The sequence below is a fragment of the Lepus europaeus genome, chromosome 12, assembly GCF_033115175.1.
Source record: "Lepus europaeus isolate LE1 chromosome 12, mLepTim1.pri, whole genome shotgun sequence".
NCBI classification, from domain to species: domain Eukaryota; kingdom Metazoa; phylum Chordata; class Mammalia; order Lagomorpha; family Leporidae; genus Lepus; species Lepus europaeus.
Genome location: NC_084838.1, coordinates 55,668,566 through 55,682,735, shown reverse-complemented (window position 1 = coordinate 55,682,735; position 14,170 = coordinate 55,668,566). Strand labels below are relative to the sequence as shown.

At 44.5% G+C, this 14,170-nt stretch overlaps 1 protein-coding gene across 1 annotated transcript in view; it reads left to right on the top strand.

The window, feature by feature from the left end:
• The window catches only part of ACER2 (alkaline ceramidase 2), a 40,091-nt gene that overhangs the window by 5,643 nt on the left and 20,278 nt on the right, over positions 1 to 14,170 (top strand). The window contains exons 2-3 of the mRNA XM_062208144.1: positions 6,971 to 7,085; positions 7,794 to 7,935. Coding sequence (XP_062064128.1) covers positions 6,971 to 7,085; positions 7,794 to 7,935 — 257 coding nt within the window. The remainder of the gene's footprint in view (positions 1 to 6,970; positions 7,086 to 7,793; positions 7,936 to 14,170) is intronic.

Sequence of the window (14,170 nt, the reverse complement as noted above, 5' to 3'; positions counted from 1 at the left end):
CCTTCCGTTGGTTCACCCCCAAATGGCCATTACGGCCAGTGCTATGCCAATCCGAAGCCAGGAGCCAGGTGCTTCTTCCTGGTCTCCCATGCGGGTGCAGGGCCCAAGTACCTGGGCCATCCTCCACTGCCTTCCTGGGCCACAGCCGAGAGCTGGACTGGAAGAGGAGCAACCAGGACTAGAACCCGGCACCCATATGGGATGCCGGCACCGCAGGTGGAGGATTAACCAAGTGAGCCACTGCGCCGGCCCTGAACTGGTGCATCTAACATGTGGACTTAAAAACAATGCTTGAAGTATCCTACTTTTACTGCAGGTGTAATAACTTCATGTCTTTATCAATACTATGTAAATACATTTTTTTTAAAAGATTTATTTACTTATTTGAAAGGAAGAGTCACAGAGCAGAGAGAGAGATATTTTCCATGATCTGGTTCACTCCCCAAATGGCTGCAATGGCCAAGGCTGGGCCAGGCTTAAGCCAAGAGCCTGGAACTCCATCCAGGTCTCCCACATGGGTGGCAGGGGCCCAAGTTCTTGTGCCATCTTCCACTGCTTTCCCAGGAACATTAGCAGGAAGCTGGATTGGAAATGGAGCAGCTGATATTCAAACCAGTGCCCGTATAGGCTACTGGTGTCACAGGCAGCGGCCTAACTGATGTGCCACACACCTGCCCCATAAATACATTTAAAAAGTGTTTAATATATATATTGCTGATGGTAACATACTGGTAAATCGAAGGAGCCATTTGGGAGACAGCTTAGCAGTAGCTAATTGCACTTAGCTGAAGCAAGGGAGATTGAGAGGATTTAATGGTAAAAATAAAAATTCATTGTAATTTCTCCACATTATATGTGGAATGATAAATTAGTACTCCTTCCACTGGATAATGGATAAGTAAATGCTACCATCCATAGCACTTATAGCATGTGAGCTAAATCTATGTGAAAAGGTTTGCAAGACATATGATTGAATGAGAAAAGGAAGCTGCAGAATGATAATGTTGTAGTGTGTGATATAAGGGGACTTTCTTTTTTTTTTTTTTTTTAAGATTTATTTTATTCATTTGAAAGACACGGTTAGAGAGAGGTACCACAACAGGTGGAGATGAGCTGATCCAAAGCTAGGAGTCAGGAGCTTCCTCTAGGTCTCCCACGTGGGTGCAGGGGCCCAGGGACTTGGGTCATCCTCCACTGCCTTTCCAGGTGCATCAGCAGGGAGCTGGATCGGAAGTGGAGCAGCTGGGACTTGAAGTGGCACCCATAAGGGATGCTGGTGCTGCAGGCTGGGGCTTTAACCCACCTCACCACAGTGTTGGCCTCCTCCTCCCTTTTTTTTTTTTTTTTAAAGATTTATTTTATTAAAGGTGACTTTCAAAAGTGGAATTAAGGGAAATTTGGGGCTTGCTTGTGGTGTAGCGGGTAAAGCCACTACCTATGACACTGATATCCTATAAGGGCATTAGTTGGAGTCCTGGCTGCCCCACTTCCCATCCAGCTCTCTGCTAATACATCTGGGAAAGCAGGGAAAGATGGTCCAAATCCTTGGCCCCCTGCACCAAGTGGGAGACCCAGAAGAAGCTCCTGGCTCCTGGCTTCGGATTGCCCCAGCTCTGGCCATTGCAGCCATTTGTAGAGTGAGCCAACGGATGAAAGATCTCTCTCTGTCTCTATCCACCCCCCCCCCCCTTGTAACTGTGCCTTTCATATAAATAAGTAAATCTTTAAAAAAATTTATTTTGGTACAAAAACTTTGAAATCCATGCATAATTTTTCATAATGCACGTTTTCTATGAATTATCCCTCATATATGTCATATTCATGTAAATGGAAAGAAAATGATTTGGAGACTGAGAATCTAGAGCAGTAGTTCTTTCTTGGGAGGAGGGTAGAAAGGAGACTAACTTTGTAATGTATTCCTTTTTTTACAAGGAAAGCACATTTATGTAAATGGAGGGACAAAGATCAGGTTTTAAGTCACCTATGGTGTAACAATTCCATTTTTCTTCTCCTTTTTCAGCTTGGGGCTCTCCCTTTATCTCTCCCCTTTCCTTGTTTTCTTGCTCTTTTTTCTATTTCTATGTTTAAAAAAAGGAAAGCCTTTGAGTTTTAAATCATATGTACACAGTTTCTGGTGGAATGCACAATTTTTAGGCACCTGTGGTTGAGTTACGCCAAGGTCAGACTGTGCTTGTGCAGGTTGGAGATCAGTTTGGGGTAATGGAAGAATGAGGCAGCCCAGCCAGCTGCCCAGTCTCTGGGTAACTGCCTCTGTCACTTTGGACAGCCTTGGAGCTCTTCTGGGCTCTTAACTCTATGACCTTATAAAACAAGGGATGATTTTGAAGGTCCTTCGTTTAACTCTTATGGATGTCTGAGCTTTTAAATGATTCCATGCAAGTTAAAGGCTGTAATCATAACAATAAACAGAAGCCTGTGGTTCACGAAGGTACGGAGACCCTTGTCCTTATTCCTCCTTTTTTTCTTGGTAAATGAGAATCAGCCATTTCCAAGATTAGAGACTAAATAATACCTGGGACATCTCAAACATTTTATCTGTATCCTCTTCCAAGGTCACCAGTAGCTTATGGTGCTCCTGTGTGGGAGAGAGAGAAAGATCACATCAGAGTGGACCAATGGGAAAAAGACACCTTTTTGTCCAGACTGGTGCCTCCCCACTAGGGATTTCAGTCCTGGATTTTAAGCCAAGGCAGCAGCCCTGCCTCCATCCCTCCCTGACAAAGGATCTTGTTCTCCTTTCTTATTTATCTCACACTCTATTTTTCTTTCCTTTCTAAAAATTATGTCACTCCTAAGTCTTGTCCCCAGATGATGACAGAGGCAGGCTGGGAGTGGCAGGGTTTTGGCCATTGAGGTTGCCAATCCTTGCCTGTGTTCTACCTCAAGTTCTAGGATTTGCTGAGATGTTGTATTCATTTGTGTGTCAGTGAGTCCTTAGCTTAGGTCTGGGAAAGCCCTTCTGTCCTTCCTACTTGAGTTCAGTTCAGGCTTCCACTCTCATGGTTCCGTTGAGGCCTCCTCTAGTACCGTCCAGCATGGGTGACCAGCACTTTCCAGATTTTTATCTACTACCTCACCGACTACTTTTGATGTTCTTTTTTGCAGCCTTTTCTCGTGGCCATCATTCTCTCCCTGTGCGTGTTGCTCATTTAGACTTAGCTGTTGTTTTCCGATGCTGTGCATTTCCTCTGCATGCGCTGTCCTGTCCTCACTCCAAAATTCGAGATCAGACGTGAGAAGCTGAGTGGCCTTCCCACCTCCCACTTTCTAAGATGGTTTTAGTTTCAAAACCAGAGAGGGAGAGAGAGAGAGAGAGAGAGAGAGAACACAAAATACGAGGTTGTAGAGAATATCGCTGGTGAGAATGTAAAAACTGCCTTGGTGGAAAACAGTTTGGTGGTTCCTCTATAAGTAAAACAGAATTACCCTATCACCCAGCAACCATTAATGGATGAAGAGTATACTATATTTTAAACACAAAATATAGTATACTTGTGAAATGGAACATTGCTCAACCGTACAAAGGCATTAGTATTGGTACATGTTACGGCATGGGTTCCCCAGAACCATGCTGGGCAGGTCATTTGGCTGAGTGGTTCGGATGTCTGCATCCCCTGTCCAAGTGCCTCAGTTTGAGTCCTGCTTTGCTTCCAGTTCTGCTTCCTGCTGATGTGCAGGTGGGGAGGCAACAGGTGGTGACTCACGTTCTTGAGTCCCTGCCATACACAGGAGAGACCTGGATGGGGCCGTGTGCTCCTGGCTTTTGCCTGGCACAGCCCCAGCTGTTGCTGGTATTTGGAGAGTGAACCAGAGTTTAGAAGATCCCTGTTTGCCTTTTGCGATTCAAATAACATGAAAATAAATAAATAAAAAATAAAGCTTAAGAAGGAAAAAAGTTGTTTATTTAAAAAAAATTATGCTAGGTGAAAGAAGCCAGACACAAAAGGTCACTTTAGGCGTGATTCCACTTGTGAAATATCCAGAATAGGTAGTCATAGGGACAAAAAGCAGATTGGTGCTTGCCGAGGACTGGAGGAGGGACAAATGGGAATCCATTGCTTAATGGGAAAAAGGTTTCTGTTTGGGGTGATGATAACATTTTGAAACTAGATAGAAATGATTGCTGTACATTATGAATACACTAAGTGCCACTAAGCTGTGTACTTTAAATGGCTTGTTTTATGTTCTATGAGTTTTACCTCAATTAAAAAAATTCAAGAAATGTTAAAAATAACCAAAATCAAATGATTTTTTAAAAAGATTTATTTATTTACTCGAAAGGCAGAGTTATAGGAGAAGGAGAGACAAAGAGAGAGAAATCTTATATCTGCTGCTTCATTCCCCAAATGGCTGGAGCTGGGCCAATCTGGAGCCAGGAACCAAGAGCTTCATCCGGGTCTCCCAAAGTATATGCAGGGGCCCAAGGACTTGGGTCATTCTCCACTGCTTTCCCAGGCTCATTATGATCTGTACTCTGGATTGGAATTGGAACAGCCAGGACTCAAACTGGTGCCCAGATGGGATGCCAGTGCTGCAGCCCATGGCTTTAACCTGCTGCACCACAGCACTGGCCCCCCAAAAAATAAATTTTTAAAAAGTAGGAAGGTGCGCGCCAGCGCTGCAGCTCTCTAGGCTAATCCTCCACCTTGCGGCGCCGGCACACCGGGTTCTAGTCCCAGTTGGGGCGCCGGATTCTGTCCCGGTTGCCCCTCTTCCAGGCCAGCTCTCTGCTGTGGCCAGGGAGTGCAGTGGAGGATGGCCCAAGTAGGAAGGTGCTTCTAGAGTTCCTCCTATATGTGTGAAATTTATGCTGAATCTCAAAGCCTTGGTATGAATGGTAGGATGTCGAATATCTCAGTAGTGATATTTTGATAGTGATTACTTATTTGAATGACAATGTTTTTTAATATTTTGCATTAAATGAGATATATTAATTTTTAAAAAAGATTTTTATTTATATTTAAAAGGCAGAGATATAGAGAGGCAGAGGCAGAGAGAGAGAGAGGTCTTCCATCCACTGATTCACTCCCCAGATGGCTACAACAGCTGGAACTGTGCGATTCAGTCAGGAGCCAGGAGCTTCCTCCCTTCTCCCATGCAGGTGCAGAGGTCCAAGCACTTGACCCATCCTCCACTGCCTTCCCAGGCCATAGCAGAGAGCTGGATCGGAAATGGAGCAGCCAGGACTCAAACCGGAGACCATGTGGGATGCCAGCACAGCAGGTGGCAGCCTCAGCCACTACACCACAGTGCTGGCCCCTTAATGAGTTTTTTTTTTAAAGATTTATTTATTTTATTTGAAAGGCAGTTATAGAGAGGCAGAGGCAGAGAGAAAGTCTTCCATCTTCTGGTTCACTCCCCAGATGGCCACAAAGGCCGGAGTCACACCGATCCAAAGCCAGGAGCCAGGAGCTTCCTCCAGGTCTCCCACACAGGTACAGGGGCCCAAGCACTGGGGCCATCTTCCACCACTTTTCCAGGCCTTAGCAGAGAGCTGAATCGGAAGTGGAGCAGCCAGGACTTGATCTGGTGCCCTTATGGAATGCCAGCATTGCAGGCAGCGGCTTTATCTGCTATGCCACAGTGCCAGCCCCATCCCTTAATAATAAATTTTTTTAAGTGCTGAATGGCCACTGGAGATATAACAGAGGCTTACATCCACAGAAACTGCAAAATAAAATATATTTAATTCATTACTTTAAAACATTTTTAAAATTTATTAGAGAGGTGAGGTAGAGAGATGGTGAGAAAGAGAGAGAGAAAGAGAGAGAGAGAGATCCTATTCATTGGTTCATTCCCCAGATGCCCACAGGGCTGGGCTGGGGCTCAAGCTGGGAGCTGGAAACTCAAGCCAGGTCTCCCACTTGGGTGGCAGGAACTCAGTTACTTGAATTATCACCACTTTCTCTTGAGGTCTGTTTTAGCAGGAACTGAATCCAAGTACTGTGATATGGGATGTAGGTGTCATAACCACAAGCTAAATCCCAACTCTCGGTATCATTTTAAAGGTGAGAAGGAACCTACAAATTTGATCTTTACTTTGGATTAGGGTCAGGACAACCAAAGGGGAAACTAGGGAGAATTCTCTCCCTCCCTCTCTCTCTCTTTTTAAAAAATATTTATTTTATTTATGTATTGTGTTTGAAAGCAGAGAGAGAGAGGAAGAGAGAGAGAAATATCTTCCTTCTGCTGGTTCATGCTGGTTCACTTCCCAAATGGCTGCAACTACGAGGTCTGGGCCAGGTTGAAGCCGGGAGCCTGGAGCTTCTTCCAGGTCTCCCACGTAGGCACAGGGGCACAAGGACTTGGGCCATCTTCTGCTGCTTTCCCAGGCACATTAGCAAGGAGCTGGATTGAAAGTGGAGCAGCCAGGATTGGAACTGGCACCCATGTGGGATGCCTGTGCTGCAGGCCGTGACTTAACCCACTACGCTACAGCGGCAGCCCCAAGAATTCTCTTGATGTGGGTCCGGAAGCAAAGACTGGTTTTTCTGGCAGAAGATTCTTGGGAGCTGGAAAGCAACTAGTTCTTTTCACCCTTTCATTAAATTATTATTATTATTTTTACCATCATTTAGTGTAGACCTTGTCATTAAAAATGTAGCTGTGAGTAAATTAGGATGCTTCATAGTTAATCTTTACAAAAAACCAGTAAGAATTCTTGGTTCTGAGACTCAAGAGAGGAGCCTTGACAGCTCCCACGGCCTACAGTGTTTTTATAGCTGCTTCTGCTATCAAAGAGGCAACAAGGAGCACCCCCTGCTTGGTCATTAAAGAGATGTTCCGTTTTTCTGGTTGTGTATCTGCAGTCAGAAAGCGTCACAAGAACTTGAGCAAAACATAGGCCACATTCATCCCAGTTTGTAAAGGACACACTTGGAACAGGTTGCTTTATTTTTTTGCCCTTTTACTTAACGTTCATTTTCCCGTTTTGCGTTTTTCCCCTCAGATCAGCAACGTCTTGTTTTTCATTTTACCGCCCATCTGCATGTGCTTGTTTCGTCAGTATGCAACATGCTTCAACAGTGGCATCTACTTAATCTGGACTCTTTTAGTTGTGGTGGGTAAGTGGACTCATCTGGGAACACGGACTGAAAGGGAGGAAATGGGATTCTGCACACTTCCTGTCCCCTTTGAACACAATGTTTTGTAAACTAAAGTCACTCTGACGTCTTAGCAAGCTTTGTCACTTGCCTGACGCCAGGAGAAGGCCTCTGAGTGACAGCAAGGCTGACTGTAGTTATCATGTGATTGCTTCTGAGACCGTATCTGTGTGATAGCTGATGCTGGTGTACCAGTGAAGTGTTCTGAGAACGTCTGAGGAAGCCATGGGAAACAACTGAACTCTGATGAGACTGTGATAGCTAATGGGTTTACATGAAAAAATGTAAATGTTTGATCCCTTATTGTTCTGTGGGATACTTGTATAATTTCCATTTCCACTCATAGGCAGGTTGGGAATTTTTAACAGTGAGAAAATGTTGCCTTTTATCTACTGTCTGTTTCCATGAAGCCACAGTGGATAAAGACAGAGGGTGTTTACCGGAGGAATTAACATGGTGATCTTGGGCCTTACTTAAAATCCTCTTTCTGGACTTGAGGTCTACATGCCTGAGCAGTGTTTCTCCCTTCAGTCTTCTTTTTTTCAGACAGAGGGAGTAATTTGCTGATGCCGACAGCAGATGGTGAAAGGGCTTTCCTTAAGCGCTGTATGGAATTGTGGGTCTGTTCTCCTGTGGTGATCTCTTTTTTTTGCTTGTAATCGATTCTAGGAATCGGATCTGTCTACTTCCACGCAACTCTTAGTTTCCTGGGCCAGATGCTTGATGAACTTGCAATTCTCTGGGTTCTGATGTGTGCCCTAGCCATGTGGTTCCCCAGACGGTATCTACCAAAGATCTTTCGGAACGACAGGTGAGCTTGTGCCAAATGTTTCTACATTTACTGCAAGGTGCAGTATCTGATGTGATGATGTACAGCTTGAGAAAAACAGTACGTGATGGAACTCAGCTCGTGATGAGCTCATCATATACTTGTCTGGTATCCACTGATTGTTTTTAGGATCCAACAGCATAAATACACTGACAGATAAAAGAGAGAAATTTAATAGTGCTTGGGGAAGAAGTTATATAGCAGCAGGAACAAAAAGTCAAATATCTGCTGTGGTTGATATGGGCAAGAGTGGGAAGACTTCCACCAGGGAGAAAGATTGGATAGTTCAAAGACCTTTGATTTCCTGCCAGAGCATTTCTTTGGGTCCAACCAAACTCTACCAGTTTTATATAAAAATATACAACCCAGAATTTCAGGAAGGAGTGCTTTTTCCTATCATGTTAGGATTATATGCTTATTCATCTATTGAATATTTTTGAACACTTTTTTTTTTATTCTACATTTTTCTAGGCAGTATATAACAATAAATAAAGTAACAGTCTCTGATGGACTTACATTGAAGTTGGGGAGATTACAAATCAATAGATAAATAGTACATTGTTAGGGTATCATAAGTGCTATGATGATAAGGGAGGCTAGTAAGGGTACAGCAGTGACCTGGAGTGCTTTTTAGAGTTTGATCCAAGGAGCTAGGTGAGGTTTGTAAACCACCTGAAGGCACAGATGAGAGGCAGCCTAATAAAGATGACAAGTGTTCCCAGAACACATTACCCAAATATTTCTCTGTAGGACACTGTGTGTGTGTGTGTGTGTGTGTGTATAAATGGTCTAAAAATATGAATTCAATACCAAGAAAATAGAAGAATTTGTCACAGTGTCTCTGGTCCTCTGAGAAGGAACAGGAGCTATGCAGCAGTTAAAGACTGAAGCTGCTTGCTGAGGATAAGGGTGAAAATATCCATGAAAAGTGCTGGGTGCAGAAAGTGCGTTATAGAATTGTGCATGTGATATCCTCATTTTACAATGAATAAATCTAGCTCTTTTCAAGTGTTATGATTTTGTTTGTACACAGAAGTGCTTGGGAGGTTGAGGGCACCCATTGAGTGCCATTGGTTGTTCTTGGGCACCACAGAGAAGAGAGAACTTCCACTTTGAACTTCAATCTGAATTGGTCAAAGCTGTTTTACAAGGACACATGTTAATTTTCAATATTAAGAATAGATTTTTTAGATTTTATTTTTATTTATGTATTTCAGAGGTAGAGAGAGAGACAGATAGAAAGGTCTTCCATCTGCTGGTTCACTACCCAAATGGCTGCAATGGTTGCAGCTGGACCATCCAAAGCCAGGAGCCAGGAGCTTCTTCCAGGTCTCCCATGCAGGTGCAGGGGTCCAAGGACTTAGGCCATCTTCTAATGCTTTCCCAGGCCATAGCAGAGAGCTGGATCGGAAGAGGAGCAGCCAGTACCAGAACTGGCACCCATATGGGATGCCGGCACTGCAGGTGGAGGATTAACCTACTTTACCACAACACTAGCCCCCTAAGAATTGATTTTTAAAGGAGATGGTGAAAAAGGATACTTAAAATGAATGGTAGTCCAATTGGAATTCTTGAAAGCAGTGTTTACATTAAATAGTATTATCTCAGAATATCATTTAGCAGGTACTCAAGAAGGTTACTCATCAAAAAGTGAGAGAAAGCAAAAGAGAGTGAGAAAGAGTGGGAGCAAGAGCAAGGGAGCATGAGCCAGAGAGAAAGCTGTTGACACATAGAAGTGAAAAGGAGAGCGTTTCTGGGCTTAGGTGAAATGGGCTGCCACCTGCTACGTTGGCATCCCCTATGAGCGCTGGTTTGTGACCCGCTTATTCCACTTCCAATCCAGCTCCCTGTTAATTACCTGGGAAAAGCAGCAGAAGTTGCCCAAGTGCTTAGCCTGCTCCTGCCTCCTGGCTTCAGCCTGGTCCAGTCCTGGCTGTTGTGGCCATCTAGGGAGTGAAGCAGGAGATGGAAGATTTCTCTCTCTGTTTCTCCCTCTCTCTTTTTTGTTTTTTAAAGATTTATTTATTTTATTTGAAAGGCAGAATTACAGAGAGAGGGAGAGAGGGAGAGATGGGAGGAGGAGGAGAGAGTTATAGATAGAGAGAGGTCTTCCATCTGCTGGCTCACTCACCAAGTGGCCACAACAGTCAGTGTTGGGCCAGGCAAGGGACTTCTTTGGGGTCTCTCCATGCGGGTGCAGGGGTCCAAGCACTTGGGCCATCCTCCACTGCTTTCCCAGGCATGTTAGCAGGGAGTTGAATTGGAAGTGGAGCAGCTGGAACTCGAACTGCCACCAACTTGGGTTGCTGGTGCTGCAGAAAGTGGCTTCACTCACTGTGCCACAATGCCAGCCCCTGGAATGTTTCTAAACATATGCTATTGAGTAGTTCCAGTGTGACATTTCTGGAGAAGAGACAGTGCCCAAGTGAGTTTGGATCTATCACATACACATAGATTTGAATAACAATCTTTAAAAAAAGAAAACCAAAAATCTCTGACACTTCATTTTGCTTGTCTGTAAAGTGGGAATAATAAGAACATTTACCTCATGAGACCAGAAATAAATGGGAACATTGTATAATGTGTATGTACAGAATAAGGACCCAAGAATCTTTGGGACATACACTCATGTTAAAGGTTATTAATATTTTCGTGGAAAAAAGAACAAAGAGATATTATAGGCTAATTGCCTTCATCTTAAAGGTATTCAGCCATATAGGAGACAAGAATGAAGTTCCTGGCTTCTGACTGCCTGTTCACTTCCAGTGTGAACCAATGGATGGAAAGTCTCTTTCTCTCTCTTTCTGTTACTCTGCCTTTCAAGTAAATAAATAAATCTTGGAAAAAAAAATCTTTTTCCTATTGTGCTTTTGATGAGTTTTGCCTCTTTAAAATCTAGGGACAGCCCTCAGTTTATAATCCACTTCATTTTTTAATCCTAAGTAGGAAGAAACCAGACTAGGATCTGCCTGTAGCGCTAGCACATTTTCTGGATCACTTGGGGCCCTTGGTGCCTTACTTATGCAATGTCAGGATTGAACTAGCAATCTGTGGCCCCTTCTAGAGCTTGATGCTGCCATGCTATGACTGTCAGGGGCTGGCTGTGCTACATAGACTATGTTTGGTTCCTAAAGGGTAGTTTAAGGCAATGGATTTTAACCAGGAGCATTTCTACTTCTTGAGGGACATCTGGAAAGTCTATGGACATGTTTTTGGGGGTTCACTCTGTTGGAATTTTTTATTCATCCACGAATTTCATTTCAGTTCAGAAGCGTAAAAAGGGGATTGCCAAATATTTGATATAAAGATGAGGAGGCATAGTGTCTGAAAGGGTTGAAAACAATTGTTGTAAAGAATGGCTAATGATAACAACAATGACAACTATTATAACAATCTCTTGATGATGCTATAGGGTTGGTAGATTTTTCTTTTTTTTTTTTTTAAAGATTTATTTGTTTACTTGAAAGTTGGAGTTTCACAGAGAGAGGAGAGGCAGAGAGAGAGAGAGAGAGAGAGAGAGAGAGAGAGAGGTCTTCCATCTGATGGTTCACTCCCCACTTGGCTTCAATGGCCAGAGCTGTGCCGATCCAAAGCCAGGAGCCAGGAGCTTCTTCCGGGTCTCCCATGCGGGTGCAGGGGCCCAAGGACTTGGATCATCTTCTACTGCTTTCCCAGGCCATAGCAGAGAGCTGGATTGGAAGAGGAGCAGCTGGGTCTCGAACCCGTGTCCATATGCCATATGGGATGCTGGTGCTTCAGGGCCATATGGGATACCGGTGCTTCAGGCCAGGGTGTTAACCCATTGTGCCACAGTGCCAGCCCCAGATTTTTCTTAAAATTAAGATTTTGGTGTGGAGAATACAGGAGGAGGGTGCTCTGGGAGTCCTCCAACCTTGTGTTCCAGTCTGAGACTGGAAAGTTCAAAACAGGACCCGAGACTGTGGGAGGGCTTGCCTGTCATCACAATCCAGGAAACAGCCTGTCAGGATCCTTTGCTCTTGGATGTTTCCAGCTCTCTTCCATTGATGGCCTCTGGTGAGTGTAGGAGCCGTGGGGCTGGGCGGCTTCTGCTGGCTACACAACTTCTGTTTACTTCTGGTTGCAGAATCGCGTGCTCACAGGATGTCCTTGTTGGCCAGCACATTCCTCTGTACCCTGTGGACCCGATGTGGGGAGGTGTCTGCAGATGGCCTCCCTAAAGAAAGCAAGTTTCATCAAGCTAGCTGCCTTTCAACTATTTGGCAACATCATGCAGAGCTTTTGGGGACTGCAATACAAGTTCAGTCAGATTCTCGCCAGAGTGTGATATCAATAATAGTAGTGTCTTGTGAAATAGTCTTTATTCTCCATGTGGTAAAGATAATGGTAATAGAGGACTTTTTCAGCACATAACAGGTACCAGGCACTGTGTTAAGCACTTTTAGTGCTTACAGGAATACCATGAGGCAGGGTGTTTTTATTTTTACAAGGGGCAGGTTTAAAGAGTAAGGTTACTTGCCAAACGTCCCACAACTATGAAGCAGTAGGGACAAATTTGACCTCACATCTGGGTAACTGAAACACTAATGCTTTAAAAAAATATTAGAGGGGCCGGCGCCGTGGCGCAGTAGGTTAATCCTCCACCTGCGGCGCCGGCATCCCATATGGGCGCTGGTTCTAGTCATGGCTGCTCCTCCTCCAATCCAGCTCTCTGCTGTGGCCTGGGCAGGCAGTGGAGGATGGCCCAGGTCCTTGGGCCCCTGCACCCACATGGGAGACTGGGAAGAAGCTCCTGGCTCCTGGCTTCAGATCGGCGCAGCGCTGGCCGTGGCAGCCATTTGGGGAGTGAACCAACGGAAGGAAGACCTTTCTCTCTGTCTCTACCTCTCACTGTCTGTAACTCTGCCTCTCAAATAAATAAATAAATAAATAATATTAGAAAGGGAGAGACAGAGAGAGACAGAGAGACAGAGAGAGACAGAGAGATGAGAGCATGCCCATTCACTGAATCGTTCCTCAAATACCTGCAATAGCTAGGCTGGGTTTGGGTGAAGCCAAGAGTGAGGAACCTAGTCCAGGGCTCCTATGTAGGTGACAAGAACCTAACGACTTGTGCCATCACTGTGTGCCTCTGCAGGAAGCTAGTCAGTAACTGAATCCAGGCTCTCTGACATAGAAGGCTGACATCCTAATGCTGGTCTAAATGCCTGTCCCCAAAGCCTGTGCTTTCAATCACTGGGCTACTTTCTCCTACCTGTGCCTGAATCCTTTGTCATTGGGTACATGGAGGTGATGCACTTTTATGAACATTTTTCTGCAATTGGAAAAGTCAAATAGCCTTGGCATGTGTCACAGAACCTCAAACCCAGTGAAAGAGTTATTGTGGGTCTCCAGGGGCCATGAGCATGATGGCTGTGAGCTGTTACCCTCCTCAGCCGGAGCAGGGAGCCTTTCATCCGGTAGCTGAAGAAGGCCAGCCAAGGCCAGGAGAAAAACATAATTCTCCTGAGGATTTGCTGCCTGGATCCTTTCCCATATATATTTTTTCCTCTGCTAGAAGTTCAGGGCTACAATGCCTATTCATTCCAGTCAGACAGTTGGCAGCTTGATCAATGATTTCCTGTGCCTTGATGATAAATGGTTTTCCTATTTAAGAGATAAATTTGTATCATGAAGGTTCAGTGCCCCTTGATTTGTTTATAATGGAATTTCATTCAAATTAGTTTCCTAGCTATGACCTGTTCCAGGGCTCTTGGCCAAAGTAAACTGTGCTAATGCAGAATAACAGAAACTTCAGGAAAGTCACGTGCTGCTAAGTTTCAGTCATAGGTGATGCCTTAGAGACCCTCTCATCAAACCTTGTTTCATAGATAAGGAAGTGGGGTCCCTGAGAGAGAAGAAGGCCATGTCCAGGATCACGTCGCCACTGTGGCCTCTTCCCACGGAAATGACCTCCTGGGAGGGGTGTGAGGAGAGTTCCAGTGGTTTTTCTGAGATTGGTCATGTCTGAAACTTGTCAACACAGATTTAGTGTGCACTAGACTGGTGGCTTGTTAGGAAATAGAGATACTAGTAGGATTTTCCTCAAACTTTTAGTTTCATGCTCTAGACACATACTCACAGGACTTTTTTTTCCTTTCAAGTCAGGAAGCTTTTTGGCTTGTCAAAGCCTCTGTCTCACTTACAAAAGTCAAATGTGCTCCTTTTCTAGAATAGAGGTTGGCAAGCCACGTCCTGT